At 38.5% G+C, this 19,367-nt stretch overlaps 1 protein-coding gene across 1 annotated transcript; it reads left to right on the top strand.

The window, feature by feature from the left end:
- Nucleotides 1–492: 492 nt before the first annotated feature.
- LOC128209727 (polypeptide N-acetylgalactosaminyltransferase 2-like) lies at nucleotides 493–19,136 on the top strand. The gene is made up of 14 exons (XM_052913901.1): nucleotides 493–777; nucleotides 2,409–2,551; nucleotides 3,642–3,743; nucleotides 4,315–4,382; nucleotides 4,523–4,588; nucleotides 5,085–5,291; nucleotides 5,519–5,588; nucleotides 5,846–5,949; nucleotides 12,816–12,942; nucleotides 13,328–13,420; nucleotides 14,619–14,702; nucleotides 14,988–15,114; nucleotides 15,711–15,827; nucleotides 17,499–19,136. The coding sequence occupies exons 1-14, from the start codon at nucleotides 643–645 to the stop codon at nucleotides 17,667–17,669; spliced, it is 1,614 nt and encodes a 537-aa protein (XP_052769861.1). The 5' UTR covers nucleotides 493–642; the 3' UTR covers nucleotides 17,670–19,136.
- Nucleotides 19,137–19,367: the final 231 nt, after the last annotated feature.

Below are 19,367 nucleotides of genomic sequence, written 5' to 3'. Positions count from 1 at the left end.
TAAGCTATAGCACATAATTTGAAAATGGAGAACTGACTAGGTCACATTACCCGTCGGCTTTCCCCTCCTCATTACACGCCCTAACCAAGACCCATTGCGCATCAATGTTTGTACTAGGTTCCAAAAAAGAGCTCTCATTCGCTCAAAACTGGGGCGATACTATTTCCCGGTCCCGGTCTCATCCGGTCTCTGTTTTCAAAATTTTATAGTAGGTATCGGGCGGAACGCGGGGGGTAATAGGATTGCAAAAGATTACAGTTAATTAACGTTGTAAAAGAAAACAAACATTAGATATTTGATGATAATTATTTCATATTTTATATCAATAAAACAAATAATAAATTAAGGTAAAGATAAAAAAATATATATTTAACTGTAATCTTATGGATAAGACCGGGACCGGGAAATAGTATCGCCCTCAAAACTGTTGTGTGTTTAATAAGAATTTTTCGTAATTACCTCCCTTCTCCCGCCAAATGTCATGTCCACGTTTCGATGTAAACAAAAGAATAGTAACTTGATACTAATTGATATTTGCATTCCTATAATTGATACAATTATCCTTTCACGATAATAAAAGTTACCACTTGATAATGAATTTTCAATCCAGTATTGTTTGAATGAATGACAGTAAACTGAAAGATGCACTGGAGAAAGAAGCGGAAATTGTTTTTGTGGATTTTTCTGTTGACGGTTGCTGTTTGTGGAGTATGGACTGTAAATTTCGTTCGCAATTATCTTGCTGTTAGAGAGTTGGTGGCGGACTTAAAGACAGGGGTATGTGACCTTGTAAAACGTCCTTAACATAAACAAGAGAAAATATCCGCTTTTATTGGGTTAACAAAAACGAAACAAGGTCCGTCTAACCACAGCCTTGAAAAATGTAAATTGTAACTAATGCATATTATTTATTTTCTTATGGGAAATGAAAAGAGATGCATTTGACTGCCTAGCATGTATTTTTATTAAAAAAAACTACAACAAAGTTCCACTACCCCAATGTCGATGAGGTAGTGAATGTCGATCCTAGCCCAGCAAACATATGATGGCACCTCGACGTCAGACCCTGACAATAGTTTGACGTGGGATTTTGGTGAGTTTTGCGAAGTGGTGTAAAATTTCCACTGATGTTAAATTTAGATCAGCATTTTCTCCATTTAGCAATGCACTCCTACATGTTAGCACAAGGTGCAGAAGGTAGTAAAAATCGGCTCTTCATGTGCTTATCAAATATTGCTCTCCTTTATCAAATTTAGGACAACTGTGCGCAAGAGTGAATGTAAATTATTTAAGAAATATATGAACACATTTCTCTACACTTTTACCACAGTGGACTTGACGAGCTGTGCCAAACGCTTAGAAGCAGGCATGAAGCTCAAGCTTAAAGAAACTTAATTATAATTAAAAGTTACGTGAAAATATTTGTAGAAGCAACTTATATACAGTTTTAATATTTGTTTTCATTAATTACATTATTTGATCAAATTCAAGATTTTAAGATATCTAAAATGAAAGTTTCAAACATATGTATGAAAAATCAAGTTAATTAAAATCAAGGGAGGTTACAAAAAATCAAGAAGTAAGATTTTCACCAACCTTAAGGGTAATGGTCCTATATCGTTTTGAATATCTATATAATATATACATGTATATCGGTCAGATATTGGACCATTATATTTTCCAATCGGTTAAAATATTCAGCATTGTCTTAATCCCCAAGTTTCAATATGCGCCAAAATAAAATGCAGGTTACAGGATACTAACAATGTTTCCTAAAGGTTATGGAACACCAAACTTATTTTGCATTGTTAACCTAGAAATTACAGATGGTTAGTGCGATTCAATTTATGGAAACCATATATGTCAAATGAAAATTCATTTAGATGGGTGCCGATGTCAGGGTTTCCATGTTGCCTCATTGTGTGATTATGGACGATTTTGGTTGGCCATGTCATGATCAGAATCCTATGTCGAGCAACGTTGTAATGACATCTGTGTTTGCTGAGTGGGTCCACATAAATGAGGGACAATGAATTGCAATTTTTGTATTGGTTGGAATATTTTAAACATTCATTATTCATTCGTTACTTTGAAGTCTTTTTCATGAATTTTAGTGTCCATATATGACATACATAATTGACGGACCTATAAACCCTAATCCAAGCATCCTTATAGTTGTCATGATTGTATGTCAAGTGATTTACCGTTTTTAGCAAACACTTCATAGATACAGCCATTTTAAGAATCCCCCCAAAACTGTCAAATTATCTAGGCTAGGTGCCTAAGAATGTTAAGGTTAGCTCTTGTGCGCTTCATATTCTATTTCTTTGCAAAACTTGATGTTACTTGTACTCTGAAATAACATAATAAGTTTATAAAAGAAACATTACAAACTAATTTAATTTCAGGAGTATCTTTCTGATCTGGGGAGGTTCAGTGTGGATGACTTTCTTATGAAGTTGGAACCTGATGTTTCTAGTTTGACGAGTGACTCCTTTCCCAACATCAGCATTCCTCTTGGAAGGCAGCTTCCTGATACGAGGCCTGCAAGGTGAGTGCATCTGATGTACATAAGATTTTCACAATATTTGTCTACCAAAAATGAACAAGTGTTGCGAGGCAGTAGGCTGAGAAACCTGTTTCAATTTTCTGTAGGATGTCATACTTGACTCTCACATGGTATTTTGGCGCACCTCCCAGCATCTCGCTTCATTAGGTCAGTGTTAGGCAATGATAAATAGTCACAGAATAGTGAATTGCAATTGAAATGGATTTATTTTTTACAAATAAGAGGGAAAGCACCTTGAAACAAAATATGGTTTGGGTGTGTTTTGTAAATTGTAAAATTGTGAATGTTTGGATTGTTGAAAATATCGAGGTATGTTTGCATAAAAAATGGAAACATAAGAATTAATTATTTATTTACTGTGATGGCATTATTAATTTCATGATTGTTTTTGTTCTTTTTACTTATGCTATTCAGATCTATTATCCCTTATGAATGAAAGATATACAAATAGGTGGATATCTTGTCACAGAACTTTGTTTGATTGCGTGTACAGTGGACAAATACAATGGACACATTTTTGGAAAAAGAAACATCAGATAAAAATGTGATAGAGTACAGCAGATGCTTATTTTAATTTAACATTCAAATGTTGAATACTGTCGCATGAATCATGTTGATATATACTGAATTTTTATCAATATGATTTGATTTACAGCTTTCTTGTTAACACATCTATTTTAAGGTTAGGTTCATGATGTTAGCCCTAAATGGCATCAGACAACCACATCTTAACTGTAAATTAAAGTTACTAGAAAATGGGCAGAGGGCAGAGGATTTATTAAAAATAAACAATAACTACATCACATAAACCGAAAGAAATCTGGTCTACAAAAATTAATAGCTGTCTCTACTGTCAGAAAAGGTCTACATGATATTGAGCTATGAAAAATTTGACAAAGCCCTGAATGTTGTCTCCCCATAAATAAGTTCAAACACCAAAATTAAAAAAAGGCCCAGGACTATAATGGCTCTAGCAATTGTTGCTCAGTTATATTAAATGTTATAAATGTTTAAAGGGCCATGAAATTATAATTTCCCCAAAAATGCATATCATTTTGCGTATAAACCATAGATGTAGTCCAAACCCAGTCCAACTGGTCAGATTACCAGACACAAGTGTGGTCACAGTGGTACAAGGGGAGCCCAGGCATGTCATTCTGAGGACAATATACACGTGAGTTTTAAGACTTTTGGCTATCTGCATTATTTATGTATTTATGCCACATGCTTGAAAAAGTGTATGCTGCTTGACTGAAGATTGAGCCTGGCACTACACTGCCTGCTTGCAAGTCAGGCATTTTCCCAACTAAACTACATTATAGCTGGCCTGTATAACTCAGATACTCTACAACTTCTGCACCTCACTGCCAAGATACATTAGTAATTTTCATCCAAGTGTTAAATAATACTACAATGTATATGTTTTGATATTATCATGTGTACCTTACTTTCAACAACAAAATGTATTTAAGCATCATTCTCCCTACAATATATCTCCATAAACGGGTTTTAGTAACATGATTAAAAGTCATCAGGTTCTAAATTAACATTTTTTGGGCCATATTAAAAGGGTACACCTATGGAGCAAGAATGGTAGTCAATATAAAACTCTGCATCTATTTCAACTTATTGACAGACACATTAAGAGTCACATTAACAATTATGTACACATTAGTCATGAGCAGTATTAACTCAATTTACTCATCTGCAGGTAAAATAGTAAAGTTCTTGTACATGTATTGCAGTGTGCTGCTGAGGACACCACCAGATCTGCTGAAGGAGATCATTGTTGTAGATGATGGAAGTGAAGATGGTAAGTACTATTCATGATGCTTGTTATACTACTAAAACTACCAGTATCATTTTTTCAGAAGTAAAAAAAAGAATGATTGTTTTTTAAGGTAATTTGAGGACCTGTAGTTTGCTGTCATGGATAGTGTATTTATGTTGCAGTAAGTGCAGGTCAGCAGTTGATGTACATTCCAAAGGTTAAGGTCATCAGGACTGACAAACAGCAAGGTCAGTGTGATGATTGTTTTTTTATCACAATGGAATAAACAATGTAATATATTAATGGCAACTAGGAGACATTTACTCTTGATCAAAATAAATGCACTTTTAAAGTAAAATTCTGCATAAATCTTTCATTCTTATGCTATTGTACCACATTTCTAGAACTTTTTTTTTTCTTTTTTCTTTAATGCATTTATTGTCATATCAGAACTGTAACTGTTTGTGGTGCAAGTTACTGTGCATGTAGGTTAGCGTGTGGATAAGTTACAACAATATTTCAATACACACTTACATCTTATTGTATGGTTAGACTTCTTGTTGTATGGTTCAACTTCTTGTTGTATGGTATCCTAGAGAATATGGTACATAACCAGTAACTACACCCAACCGTTCTGATTGAAATGATACATAACTCATGCTTTGGGCTCGCTGCAAATACCTTCATAAACAGGGGAAGTGGTTGCAATATTTATAAATATGTTAACTTGGATAACTTAAACAGGTTTGATACAGTCCTACAACCTAGCAGCTGGTATTGCAGAAGGAAAGGTGCTCACATTTATCAGTGTCAAGTGTGAAGTGAATGTCGGCTGGCTTGAGCCCATGCTGCAAAGACTGGTACAGAAGCCAGCAGCAGTTGTCTCCCCTGTCTTGGACAGTATCTCCCACACTGGAGAGTATTTAGCCACTGCAGATGCTCTCAAGGGAGGTAAACTATAACGCAAAGCTAAAATATAAAAATAGAAATAGAATTACATTGTACATGTCACATGTTGGAAAGATTTGTGTCCTGTGTGTACTGTACGTGACTCCTTCATCTTGTTTATCTTAGTTGCATTACCATCTTGTATGATGCCCAAGGTTACATGACTTGTACATTTAATCAGATGCAATATTTTACCGTTACAAAAATAAAACTATAACTTTCGATTTCAGTCTTTGACTGGGGTCTGATGACATCTTGGGAGAAGTTGGAGAGATTGCCAGAGTTAGATACAGTTGTAAGGTACATTGTACAATAAAGGACCTCTCAGAACAAATATTCAAAAACATTTTGCGATGGGAATCTCTTGTAATGTGTTTTACTTTTTCATTATTGCACTGTGTAATGTTAGGAAGGTGTTGTTTTTCAGCTTATTTGTACCTTAATGTACACAAGAATTTGGCTCTAAACAAATGTGTTATAACACTAAGCATTGTAATTTATCAAATCTTCAAATACCGCACAAATATATACTGCAGTGTGGTATGGAATGTTTTCAGGACCATTGTGTATCGGGGCCAGGTGTTCTGTGTTGGACGGGAGAGATTCCGACAGCTAGGTAGACTGGACCCAGGCTTTGATGGGCAGGGAGGTGAAAACATAGGTGGGTCAATTCATTCTGGATTGGCAGACTAATGTTTTCAGGAGTGTTTTTTAACAATGACCTTGGACTTTATGTCTGAAATGTTCAGCTTTACCCTATCCTGGAAGTGCAGGAAGGAGAAAAAAAAGGTGTATGAACACATTCTTTGTTAGTTTTCTGTTTTCAAGACTCTAGTGTACTGGGTCATGGCAGTGAAAGAGGTTGCAACCACTGGACAGGATTGATATATGTGAGAGGGTCCAACCACTAGGCAGGTTTGATCTGTGTTAGGTGTTCCGACCACTGGGCAGGATTGATATGTGTGAGAGATTCCAACCACTGGACAGGATTGATCTGTGTGAGGGTTCCAACTGCTGGGCAGGATTGATATGTGTTAGAGATTCCAACAGTTGGGTAAAATTGATGTGTGAGAGATTCCAACAGTTGGGCAGGATTGATATGTGTGAGAGATTCCAACAGTTGGCCAGGATTGATATGTGTGAAAGTTCCAATTGCTGGGCAGGATTGATATGTGAGGGTTCAAATGGTTGGGCAGGATTGATATGTGTGAGGGTTTCAACAGTTGGGCAGGATTGATATGTGTGAGGGTTCCAACAGTTGGGCAGGATTGATATGTGAGAGGTTCCAACGGTTGGGTAGGATTGATATGTGTGAGGGTTCCAACAGTTGGGCAGGATTGACCTGTGTGAGAGGGTTCCAACAGTTGGGCAGGATTGATATGTGTGAGGGTTCCAACAGTTGGGCAGGCTTGATATGTGAGAGGTTCCAACAGTTGGGCAGGATTGTTATGTGAGAGGGTTCCAACTGTTGGAAAAGATTGATATGTGTGAGAGGGTCCAACTGCTGGGCAGGATTGATATGTGTCAGAGGGTCCAACGGTTGGGCAGGATTGATATGTGTGAGGGTTCTAGCTGCTGGGCAGGATTGATATGTGTGAGAGGGTCCAACTGCTGGGAAGGATTAATATGTGTTAGGGGTTCCAACTGCTGGGAAGGATTGATCTGTGTGAGAGGGTCCAACTGCTTGGCAGGATTGATATGTGTGAGAGAGTCCAACGGTTGGGCAGGATTGATATGTGAGAGGGTTCCAACAGTTGGGCAGGATTGATATGTGTGAGGGTTCAAACAGTTGGGCAGGATTGATATGCGTGAGGGTTCCAACAGTTGGGCAGGATTGATATGTGAGAGGTTCCAACGGTTGGGTAGGATTGAAATGCGTGAGGGTTCCAACTGCTGGAAAAGATTGATATGTGTGAGAGGGTCCAACTGCTGGGAAGGATTGATATGTGTGAGGGTTCCAACCGCTGGGAAGGATTGATCTGTGTAAGAGGGTCCAACTGCTTGGCAGGATTGATATGTGTGAGAGGGTCCAACTGCTGGGAAGGATTGATATGTGTTAGGGGTTCCAACCACTGGACAGGATTGATCTGTGTGAGAGGGTCCAACGGTTGGGCAGGATTGATATGCTTGAGGGTTCCAACAGTTGGTCAGGATTGATATGTATGAGAGGGTCCAACAGTTAGGCAGGATTGATATGTGTGAGAGGGTCCAATGGTTGGGCAGGATTGATATGCTTGAGTGTTCCAACAGTTGGGCAGGATTGATATGTTTGAGAGGGTCCAACAGTTGGGCAGGATTGATATGTTTGAGAGGGTCCAACAGTTGGGCAGGATTGATCTGTGTGAGAGGGTCCAACGGTTGGGCAGGATTGATATGTGTGAGCGCTCCAGCTGCTGGGCAGGATTGATATGTGTGAGGGTTCCAACAGTTGGGCAGGATTGATATGTGTGAGAGGGTCCAACGGTTGGGCAGGCTTGATATGTGTGAGGGTTCCAACTGCTGGGCAGGATTGATATGTGTGAGAGGGTCCAACGGTTGGGCAGGATTGATATGTGTGAGGGTTCCAGCTGCTGGGCAGGATTGATATGTGTGAGGGTTCCAACAGTTGGGCAGGATTGATATGTATGAGAGGGTCCAACAGTTGGGCAGGATTGATATGTTTGAGAGGGTCCAACAGTTGGGCAGGATTGATCTGTGTGAGAGGGTCCAACGGTTGGGCAGGATTGATATGTGTGAGCGCTCCAGCTGCTGGGCAGGATTGATATGTGTGAGGGTTCCAACAGTTGGGCAGGATTGATATGTGTGAGAGGGTCCAACGGTTGGGTAGGATTGATATGCTTGAGTGTTCCAACAGTTGGGCAGGATTGATATGTATGAGAGGGTCCAACAGTTAGGCAGGATTGATATGTTTGAGAGGGTCCAACAGTTGGGCAGGATTGATCTGTGTGAGAGGGTCCAACGGTTGGGCAGGATTGATATGTGTGAGCGCTCCAGCTGCTGGGCAGGATTGATATGTGTGAGGGTTCCAACAGTTGGGCAGGATTGATATGTGTGAGAGGGTCCAACGGTTGGGCAGGCTTGATATGTGTGAGGGTTCCAACTGCTGGGCAGGATTGATATGTGTGAGAGGGTCCAACGGTTGGGCAGGATTGATATGTGTGAGGGTTCCAGCTGCTGGGCAGGATTGATATGTGTGAGGGTTCCAACAGTTGGTCAGGATTGATATGTATGAGAGGGTCCAACAGTTGGGCAGGATTGATATGTGTGAGAGGGTCCAACGGTTGGGCAGGATTGATATGTGTGAGAGGGTCCAACTGCTTGGCAGGATTGATATGTGTGAGGGTTCCAACTGTTGGAAAGGATTGGTATGTGTGAGGGTACCAATTGCTCGGCAGGATTGATATGTGTGAGAGGGTCCAACTGCTGGGCTGGATAGATATGTGTTAGGGGTTCCAACTGCTGGGAAGGATTGATCTGTGTGAGGGCTCCAGCTGCTGGGCAGGATTGATATGTGTGAGGGTTCCAACAGTTGGGCAGGATTGATATGCTTGAGAGGGTCCAACAGTTGGGCAGGCTTGATATGTGTGAGGGTTCCAACTGCTGTGCAGGATTGATATACTTGAGGGTTCCAACAGTTCGGCAGGATTGATATGTGTGAGAGGGTCCAACAGTTGGGCAGGATTGATATGCTTGAGGGTTCCAACAGTTGGGCAGGATTGATATGTGTGAGAGGGTCCAACAGTTGGGCAGGATTGATATGTGTGAGAGGGTCTAACAGTTGGGCAGGATTGATCTGTGTGAGAGGGTCCAACGGCTGGGCAGGATTGATATGTGTGAGGGTTCCAATTGCTGGGCAGGATTGATATGTGTGAGGGTTCCAACAGTTGGGCAGGATTGATATGTGTGAGAGGGTCCAACGGTTGGGCAGGATTGATATGTGTGAAAGGGTCCAACTGCTCGGCAGGATTGATATGTGTGAGGGTTCCAACTGCTGGAAAGGATTGATATGTGTGAGGGTTCCAACTGCTGGGCAGGATTGATATGTGTGAGAGGGTCCAACTTCTGGGAAGGATTGATATGTGTTAGGGGTTCCAACTGCTGGGAAGGATTGATCTGTGTGAGGGTTCCAACTGCAGGGCAGGATTGATCTATATGAGGGTTCCAGCTCTGGGCAGGATTGATCTGTGTGAGAGGGTCTAACTGCTGGAAAGGATTGATATGTGTTAGGGGTTCCAACTGCTGGACAGGATTGATATGTGTGAGAGGGTCCAACTGCTGGAAAGGATTGATATGTGTGAGGGTTCCAACTGCTGGGAAGGATTGATATGTGTGAGAGGGTCAAACTGCTGGGAAGGATTGATATGTGTGAGGGTTTCAACTGCTGGGAAGGATTGATATGTGTGAGAGGGTCCAACTGCTGGGCAGGATTGATCTGTGTGAGGGTACCAACTGCTGGGAAGGATTGATATGTGTGAGAGGGTCCAACTGCTGGGCAGGATTGATATGTGTGAGGGGTCCAACTGCTGGGCAGGATTGATCTGTGTGAGAGGGTCAAACTGCTGGGCAGGATTGATATGTGTGAGAGGGTCCAATGGCTGGGCAGGATTAATATGTGTGAGGGTTCCAACTGCTGGGCAGGATTGATATGTGTAAGGGTTCAAACTGCTGGGCAGGATTGATCTGTGTGAGGGTTCCAACTGCTGTGCAGGATTGTTATGTGTGAGGGTTCCAACTGCTGGGAAGGTTTGATATGTGTGAGGGTTCCAACTGCTGGGCAGGATTGATATGTGTGAGGGTTCCAACTGCTGGGCAGGATTGTTATGTGTGAGGGTTCCAACTGCTGGGCAGGATTGACCTGTGTGAGAGGGTCCAACTGCTGGGCAGGATTGATATGTGTGAGGGTTCCAACTGCTGGGCAGGATTGATATGTGTGAGGGTTCCAACGGCTGGGCAGGTTTGATATGTGTTAGGGGTTCCAACAGTTGGGCAGGATTGATCTGTGTGAGGGTTCCAACCGCTGGGAAGAATTGATCTGTGTGAGGGTTCCAACTACTGGGCAGGTTTGATATGTGTGAGGGTTCCAACTGCTTGGCAGGATTGATATGTGTGAGGGTCCATCTGCTGGGTAGGACTGATCTGTGTGAAGGTTCCAACTGCTGGGCAGGATTGGTTTGTAATTTTAACACCTAAAAAGCCTCCTAAAATGAAGACATTTTAACCCATAATAAATGCCTGAATTTCTCACCTTTGGAAAGATAATAAATAAAACAATCATCAATTTATTTCTAATTTATTTTCAAAATGAAAAAATTATTAAGAATAAAAAGGCAGTAAAACAAGAGCAATCACAGACTGTCATATCACCTGCTGATTTAGAACAGTATCAATTTCGCCTTACCACAAAACATGCCAATAACTTAAAAAAATAGAGTGCCTGTAGTTATGGTTCCTTCGCATAGCACTTTTGCTAAATGAGATCTATCTGTATATACACTTTGAAGTGTAAAAAATAAACAAAGGGCAATAACTAAAAAAATGCTGCACCCAGAGTAATGGGTCTTGCTCACTGCACTTCTCCTAATGAGATTTATCTGTATATAAATTTAAAGTTTGTAGTCAATACCATACAGACTTTCTAAGTTAAGATCTCTGCAGAAATAAGTATTAACATTACCAAAGGGCAATCACTAAAAACATACTGCACCAAGAGTTATGGTTCTGGTGCATTGCACTTCTCTGGACTTGGGAGGTAATCCGCATTATCATCAATGCCAAGCTGGACCCTTGTGATCTCCACAAAGGCAGCAAGGTATGAAAAGTGCTTGGGAGGTCAGCAACCTACCCACCACCTCCACGCTGCATACATGTGATCCAAACACAGGCAGCAATATATGTAAATTACTTGGAAAGTCAGCCATGAAGCAACCTACCCACCATCTCCTAGCTCGACCCCTGTGATCCCAACATAGGCAGCAATATGTGTAAATTACTTGGAAAGTCAGCCAAGCACCGACCATCTCCAAGCTGAACCCATGTTATCCACACACAGACAGCAAGGTATGTAAAGTACACGAGAGGTCAGCCACGTATCCACCATCTCCAAGCTGGACCCCTGTGATCCCCACACAGGCAGCCAGGTATGTAAAGTACTTGGGAGGTCAGCCACATACTCACCATCTCCAAGCTGGTCCCTGTGATCCTCATTCAGGTAGCAAGGTATGTAAAGTACTTGGGAGATCAGCCACATACTCACCATCTCCAAGCTGGACCCCTGTGATCCCCATTCAGGCAGCAAGGTATGTAAAGTACTTTGGAGGTCAGCCACGTACTCACCATCTCCAAGCTGGACCCCTGTGATTCCCATTCAGGAAGCAAGGTATGTAAAGTACTTTGGGAGGTCAGCCACGTACTCACCATCTCCAAGCTGGACCCCTGTGATCTCCACACAGGCAGCAAGGTATGTAAAGTACTTGGGAGATCAGCCACATACTCACCATCTCCAAGCTGGACCCCTGTGATCCCCATTTAGGCAGCAATGTATGTTAAGTACTTGGGAGGTCAGCCACATACTCACCATCTCCAAGCTGGACCCCTGTGATCCCCATTCAGGCAGCAAGGTATTTAAAGTACTTGGTAGGTCAGCCGCATACTCACCATCTCCAAGCTGGACCCCTGTGATCCCCATTCAGGCAGCAAGGTATGTAAAGTACTTTGGAGGTCAGCCACGTACTCACCATCTCCAAGCTGGACCCCTGTGATTCCCATTCAGGAAGCAAGGTATGTAAAGTACTTTGGGAGGTCAGCCACGTACTCACCATCTCCAAGCTGGACCCCTGTGATCTCCACACAGGCAGCAAGGTATGTAAAGTACTTGGGAGATCAGCCACATACTCACCATCTCCAAGCTGGACCCCTGTGATCTCCACACAGGCAGTCAGGTACCTTACTTAAAGTACTTGGAAGTCAATACCTCAAAGGCTTTTTGAGTTATGCTCCAGACAAAATAGTATGAAAATTAGCAAAGGGCAACAACTAACTTTTCCTTAATAATAAATATCTGTATATAATGTTTGACGTCTAAACCTCAAAGATTTTTCAATTTATGCTCTGGACAAAAAATAAGTATGAAAATTAACAAAGGGCAATAACTGATACTACACCTGCTGGGCAGGATTGGTCATAGTTATGGTTCTTGAACAGTGAACTTGTCCTCAATGAGATACCTCTGTATATGAAGTATGAAGTAAATACCTCAAAGACTATTCAATTGATTTACTTGAAAGGTTTAGACAGCTAGGCAGGTGTGATTGGAGATTGGGAGGTAACTCACTCCTTTTTATGTAGATGCCACTATTATTTTTTGTTTTCCTGCGTATATCATTCATCACCAATCAATATATGTATATGACTGGAATACCCTTTCTGAATTGTTGCAACATCTATGAGATATTTATAGAGCTTGTGTGGTATATCTGTAGATCTCTGTAGAGATGGTTTTGTGTCATAGAGCTTGTATGTGTATTTCAGAGTTGTCGTTGAAGGCGTGGTTGTGTGGCGGTTCGGTTGAGAGGGTACTGTGCAGCCGTGTTGGTCAGGTGCATTTGGACAAAGAACTAACTGGCATCCAGAAAGGCAGAGAAAATATCTACACAAGGTAACTTATTTGTCACAACTCAGTGCCGATCTGGAAGAAAATATATTTTTATTGTGTATCTTGAAATAGATTTTTGTTAAATGATAGAAAGTTTTTTTCTTTAAGTTTTATTTGTCATGAACGTGTTTATTTTATTTACTTTTACCTAAATGTTTGAATCACTTGCATTAAACAACTACCAGTTAACATTGTTTATTGCAAGTATTAATAACATTTAGTTGAAAGTTGACTTTAAAACATGCTTGTAGGTCTTTGGCGATGAATCAATTATTCTTTGCCCAAATTTATTTCCTCATTTGTTCAAAACTAAATAACTTGTTTTGTTAAGAGAAAATGTCAAGTTATGGTAACAAAGAAACTTTCAGTATTTTACTTGTGTATACAGGAACGTAAAGCGGGTGGCAGAGGTTTGGTTGGATGACTACAAGAGATTTTTCTATCACATAAAACCGTCAGCCCGCATGGTCTCAGTTGACAGGTACAATTGACTGTCCTTATATATTTAAACAGGGTTCATCATAGACAAAAATTTCAGGGAGACATCTGAAGTCTGATATTCATAAAGCATCCGAAGTCACTTCCTAACTTAAGTCACTTTCCTAACTTAAGTCACTTTCCTAACTTAAGTCACTTTCCTAATTTAAGTCACTTTCCTAATTTAAGTCACTTTCCTAACTTAAGTCACTTTCCTAACTTAAGTCACTTTCCTAACTTAAGTCACTTTCCTAACTTAAGTCACTTTCCTAATTTAAGTCACTTTCCTAATTTAAGTATCTCATTGGTTATATGATATAAAAACTTATTAATTTTTAAAAAACATACTTAACTGTTAAAACACAGATATATTTCTTTTAATGTCACTTTGAAATTTTTAAGAAATCATCTTAAGTTAAGAAATGACTTTTAAGAAGCTTTATGAATAAGGCCCCTGTTATTTAAGAGAAACATTCTTATTGGTTTTCATCTTTCAAAGGCTTTAAGATTTTTGTTGAACATGAATTTATAGAAGAAAAGTCTACAATTTTGCACAAATCATCTATCTAGATGAGCCCTAATAAGACAATGAAGTTATGAATTTGTGTGTTGTGTACGAAATAACCCAGGTTTGCCTGCAGAGGCAGTTTGTAACAATGTTACTTGTTTCTTTTTATTGGTTAGAATATGATGTCAAATATTTGAAAAGAATTTCAAAAAATATTGTAAAGAAAGTCAGAAATTAAGTTGTAGATGTTATGCAATCTATGGGTCCCTTTGAACAGGCGCCAAGGAAGGAAATTGACATTGAGGCTGCGGAAGGGGTGGGCTCGGATTTTTTCCATTTTAAGCATTTAAAGACTATTTCCAGTGAGTTCAGGCCAGCTTGTACGGGCCTGTTGAATGAGAGTGACAGTTGTCTAGTGGCTAAGGCGACCCCCTTTTACTACTAACTGTTGGTTAAAGCTCAACCAGTAGCACATATATGGACATTCTCCCATGCTCTCAAAAGCGATACCAGTACTGATTTTATCCCTGAAACAGACACTATCCATATCAACCCATGCATGTAGTATCCTTCCATATCCAATACAAATAAATTAGTATACACTAATGATAAGATTCAGTGTGACTGTACCTATTGTTTATAAAGTTGTGTGTTACCAATGAAAGTATGGTTGTAATTATAACTGTGTGTCCAGTGTGGCAGAGAGGAGAAGTCTACGGAAACAGTTGCGATGTAAGACGTTCAAATGGTTCCTGGAGAATGTCTACCCAGAACTCTTGTAAGAACCTTGGAAAATATCAGATTATTTTTTTCCATATGAATGTATGCTGTAGTTGGACCTCATTAGCACGATTATTATACAAAGAAAGCTTTCACAGTCATGTCTGATCAAGTTGCAATTGCATTTATCTAAACTTAATATTGTTTCAATATTGGTAGCACAATAAAAGATAGCGTTTGGAATTAATGCACAAGTTTAATGTTCATGAAGCTTTTTTTTCAAGACATAGGTATGAGTTGATCTTGCTTCTTTAGACTGTCTTTGTTTTCTTCCGGTGTACAGGCCTCCTGTTACAGATGAGGTTATGTATGGTAACCTTCGCCAGGGCAACCAGTGTGTGGACATTGAGGTCGGCCATGTACCCACTATCTCTAAGCTGGCCCCATGTGATCCCCATACTGGCAGCCAGGTATGTACAGTACTTTGGAAGTCTGTAAGCACGTTTTCCGTGATCCCACAGGTATTATTTAAGCCTAAATTTCAACAGTAAAACATTATTTTTAAATACACATAAACATATTCAATACATTAAACCTGCTGATAATACAGTTTGTTATAAAAGATTGATCTTTTTATAAATATGTCTTCATTGTTGACACCGTGTAGGTAAACGTTATAACCATAAAGTCCATGTGGCACTGGCTGGAGTTAACAACTGGACGGCACGATCTGCAAATGCAAGAAATCATATAAAATTGAAACCTAATTGTATACTCGTCTATTTATGTGACTAGAGATCGGCCGTGTAGGTTCATTGATCATTGGAATATTTTGGAAAAATTAAAGTTAACTGTTTCGGAAGAAGTTGTTAAACTTTTGTACAAGCACAAAATGGTTTAGTGGTATTTGCTGATTGAAACCTTTGAGATAAGGCCTTTGTTGGCAATACTCACTGGTGAGCCATAAGGGATATTTTGGTGAAGTCAGTTAGCCCATTGCAAAATTAACCATGTTTTAAGGATGATCTTCATTTGTAAATGTGAATGACTGTATATTTCCTAACAGGACTGGTCATTAAAGCAGTCTGGGGAGGTTATTAGTGGAGGGATGTGCCTTACAGCTGATCCTGTAGAGACTCATGGCTATGTGATGGTCCACTTCTGCACAGGGCTCAAATCTCAGGTTAGCTTCTAATAGGTGAACATGTTCAATAATAGTTTTAAGTCTTACAGAAGTTAAAAGAAATTGGTGTGGATTCAATTGAGTGGTTTCAATCATATTTATCTGGACGTAAACTAGTTGTCAATGTAAATAATACAATGTCTGAATTCATGAACATCTCTTGTGGCGTTCCTCAAGGAAGCATACTTGGACCGTTGCTGTTTTTATGCTATGTCAATGATATGAGTATAAGCATAAGTGAAAAATGTAAATTAATATTATATGCAGATGATAGTGCTATCCTTTTCTCACACAATGATCCGTCTGTTATTAGTAATGTACTCAGCAAGGAACTTGAAAACTGTAGTAAGTGGTTAGTTGACAACAAACTGTCTTTGCATCTTGGAAAAACAGAATGTATTTTATTTGGGTCTAAAAGAAAAATAACAAAAGTTGATAGCTTTAATGTAAACTGCAATGGCCATATCAAAAAAACTAAACAATCTGTTAAATATCTTGGAAGTATACTCCAGGACAATGATCTCAGTGCTGCATCTATTGTTAACAATATTGTCAGTAAAGTTAATTCTAAGCTAAATTTTTTATATAGACAAAATCGTTTTTTAGATATGAATCTAAGAAGATTGTTAAGTAACTCCTTAATACAATGTCATTTTGACTATGCATCGACATCTTGGTACAGTGGTATATCTAAACAATTCAAGAACAGATTACAGGTCACTCAGAACAAAGTTGTCAGATTTATTTATGGCTATGATTGTAAAACTTCCCTGAAAGTCTCGGCTTTCAGTGATATTGGATGGCTTATATAGAAAATAGGATAAAGCAACTAAGACTAAACCATGTACATAAAATCTTTAAAAGCAAATGCCCATCATACTTACATGAACATTTTACTTTAGTCTCATCCACACATTCTTACAACAGTAGACATAGTGCTGGAAATTTTAAAGTGTCACAGGCTGACAGTTTTATATCAAATACTTTCTTTTATCAAGCAATCCAGGACTGGAACAGTCTTCCAATAAAGTTAAAAGAATTGAAAAATAAGAATACTTTCAAAAAAGAAGTGAAATCACATCTCATTGTTGGAATGAAATGTGCAGAAATGGAAGATTTCCTATTTTATTAATTGTTATTCATTTAATCTTGCATATCAGTTCGAAGATTTTTGTCATATTATGCTAAAGTGTCATATGGTTTTAACAGTCAGTTGCATTATAACTGTAAAAGTTCGACATTTAATCATTCTTTAACTGGTCAAGAGTACATGCATGTTATTTTTGTATAAGAAAACCTAATTTTAAACAGCTTACAACTGAGATCTTGAAATAATTATATTTGTCATAAGGACCCCATTGGAAATAAGTTGAATAACTTTAATGGGTTATCCTGTTAATCTGTCTGTGTTATAACTTTATGGTTTGTTACTATGACTTACATATATGCACGAATAAATCTATCTATTACATGCTGCAGCATAGCAAAAACTGAATATCTCCTCATTTTGTAACGGCCCTGTGTGCACAAACTCATAACAAAGAGATAAAACAGATATACTTCTTCTCAGTATGGAGATGCACACATCCTCCCAACTTTTTTACAAATCTTAAACTTTCTCTGGAAATAGGATTTTATAATATATTAAAATTAATAATTCTCTTCTTTCAGAAGTGGGAGTTAGTAGAAGGTCAGCTGGCAAGACAAGACAGTGGTCTGTGTCTGGACAGTCACAAAGCAGAGGTTGGACTGGTCATCTCTGAGTGTGATGGTGACCTGCCCAGCCAAAAGTGGTCAGTCAGCTCCAAACAAGCCAAGTCCAGATCCAGGGATGAGGTATGAATGTGAAGGTCATCAACTTGGCCTAAATCAGGATGTATGATTTGATTTATTTGATATGTTTATTCCATAGCAGGTAATTAGTCTTTTAACTTGACACCAGACTGAAAGACTTGTATCATGATATTGTTGTTACATATGTATTGTTCATGTATGATGTTTGGACACAAAGTAGTTTCTTGATGTTAACAAAAATTTTAAGCCGTTGTTTGGCTGGAATAAGTAAAACAATATTCTTTAAATATGAGACGAACAATTTTGTATTTATTTGCTGCTTGTGGTAGTGTATGATGGTATGATATAATAGATGTAATTTCAATAAGGTCTATAGGGGAAATATCTATGAGATGAGTATGGACAAAAGGATTATAGAGTACTGTCAAAAATAGATCTGTTTCAACAAGGTTGCCAATATTTGATTCCATTATTTGGGAAACAATGATAGCCATGTTGCCAATATTTGATTCCATAATTTCAGAAACAATGATAGCCATGTTGCCAAATTCTGTAATGTTCGAAATGTACAGTAGAATGTGATTACCAGATTGAACATTTAAACCAGTTATGGCCCTGCAGTTGTCAACATTTTTAAGAAACTTACCCTGCCTGCTCTATGAGAGCATACATTCCTCAGAGGTGTTTTATAACCGGGCTTAGTCACTTTAGTAACACCAGAAATATGGTCCCTATGCGGTAACAAGTGGACTATGTTAAGTGTGTCTTCTCTCTTACTTGACCATTTCTTATGAATCTCGATTTCTGTTAAATATCTCGTACATGTAAAACACAATTATTTATTTTTTATCCGTATTTATGGATCATATATTTTGAACAAGTTTAACTTTAATTATCATCCAATTATTTTAGAAATTGATTGCAATATATATGTGGAATTTATATTATAAGAATAATTTATGAAAGCAGTCACCATTTATGGTATGTTCTGATTTCTTTTAAATTCATTTTGTCTAATCTGTGTTTATTTTAATTTGTTTTTGTTTAAAATGTTATTTACAAATGAAGTGCCAAACTGTTCATTTTGTGCAATGTTTTTCTTTTGAAATTTTGTTTTATTGTTTTTGTTTTTCTTTGAATTGTGTTGGTCTTATATATACATGGTTGTTTATTATAATAGTGCTTGGATTGTTTTGTAAGTTATTTTACTTGATCAACACCTGTCTTTCCCAAAGAAAGTGAAATAGTTTCCATAAGAAATCACACATTTTACTGAATTTACTGAAACCTATAGAAACCAAAAACAGGACAGTATACTCACACATTTGGTCTAGTATTAACCATATTGTAAATTGTTTCTACCCAATTATATTTTAGTTGACCCTTTTCAAGGTTGATACATTCAGTCACAGCATGAGAAAAATCATTTAAAGCTGCACTCTCACAGATTAAACATTTTGACAACTTTTTTATTCTTTGTCTTGGAACGAGCCAATTTTTGCGACAATCCATGGAAACCAGTTATATAAGACTGCTGACAAAAAATTAGATCGCAGATTTTTATATTTAAGTTCAAAACTTGATGTTTTATGCATTTTTCTTAAACCTTAAGTAACGGTTTAAGCTATTAAACATTAATTTTCGAATGGAAATATGAAAATCTACGATCTGATTTTTCGTCAACAATCTTACATCATTGGGTTGCAGATATTTACGCAAAAATTTGCTCTTCCCAAGACAAAAAAA

This window comes from Mya arenaria, chromosome 11 (genome assembly GCF_026914265.1).
Source record: "Mya arenaria isolate MELC-2E11 chromosome 11, ASM2691426v1".
NCBI classification, from domain to species: Eukaryota; Metazoa; Mollusca; class Bivalvia; order Myida; family Myidae; genus Mya; species Mya arenaria.
Note: the sequence above shows the minus strand (reverse complement) of the source record. Positions and strands in the feature narration are given on the sequence as shown.

Coding starts and splice junctions, on each gene's coding strand:
- LOC128209727 (XM_052913901.1), top strand. CDS start 643: ATGCACTGGAGAAAGAAGCGGAAATTGTTTTTGTGGATTTTTCTGTTG. Junction 2,552..3,641: donor CCTGATACGAGGCCTGCAAG/GTGAGTGCATCT, acceptor TATAAACCATAG/ATGTAGTCCAAACCCAGTCC. Junction 4,383..4,522: donor AGATGATGGAAGTGAAGATG/GTAAGTACTATT, acceptor TTTATGTTGCAG/TAAGTGCAGGTCAGCAGTTG.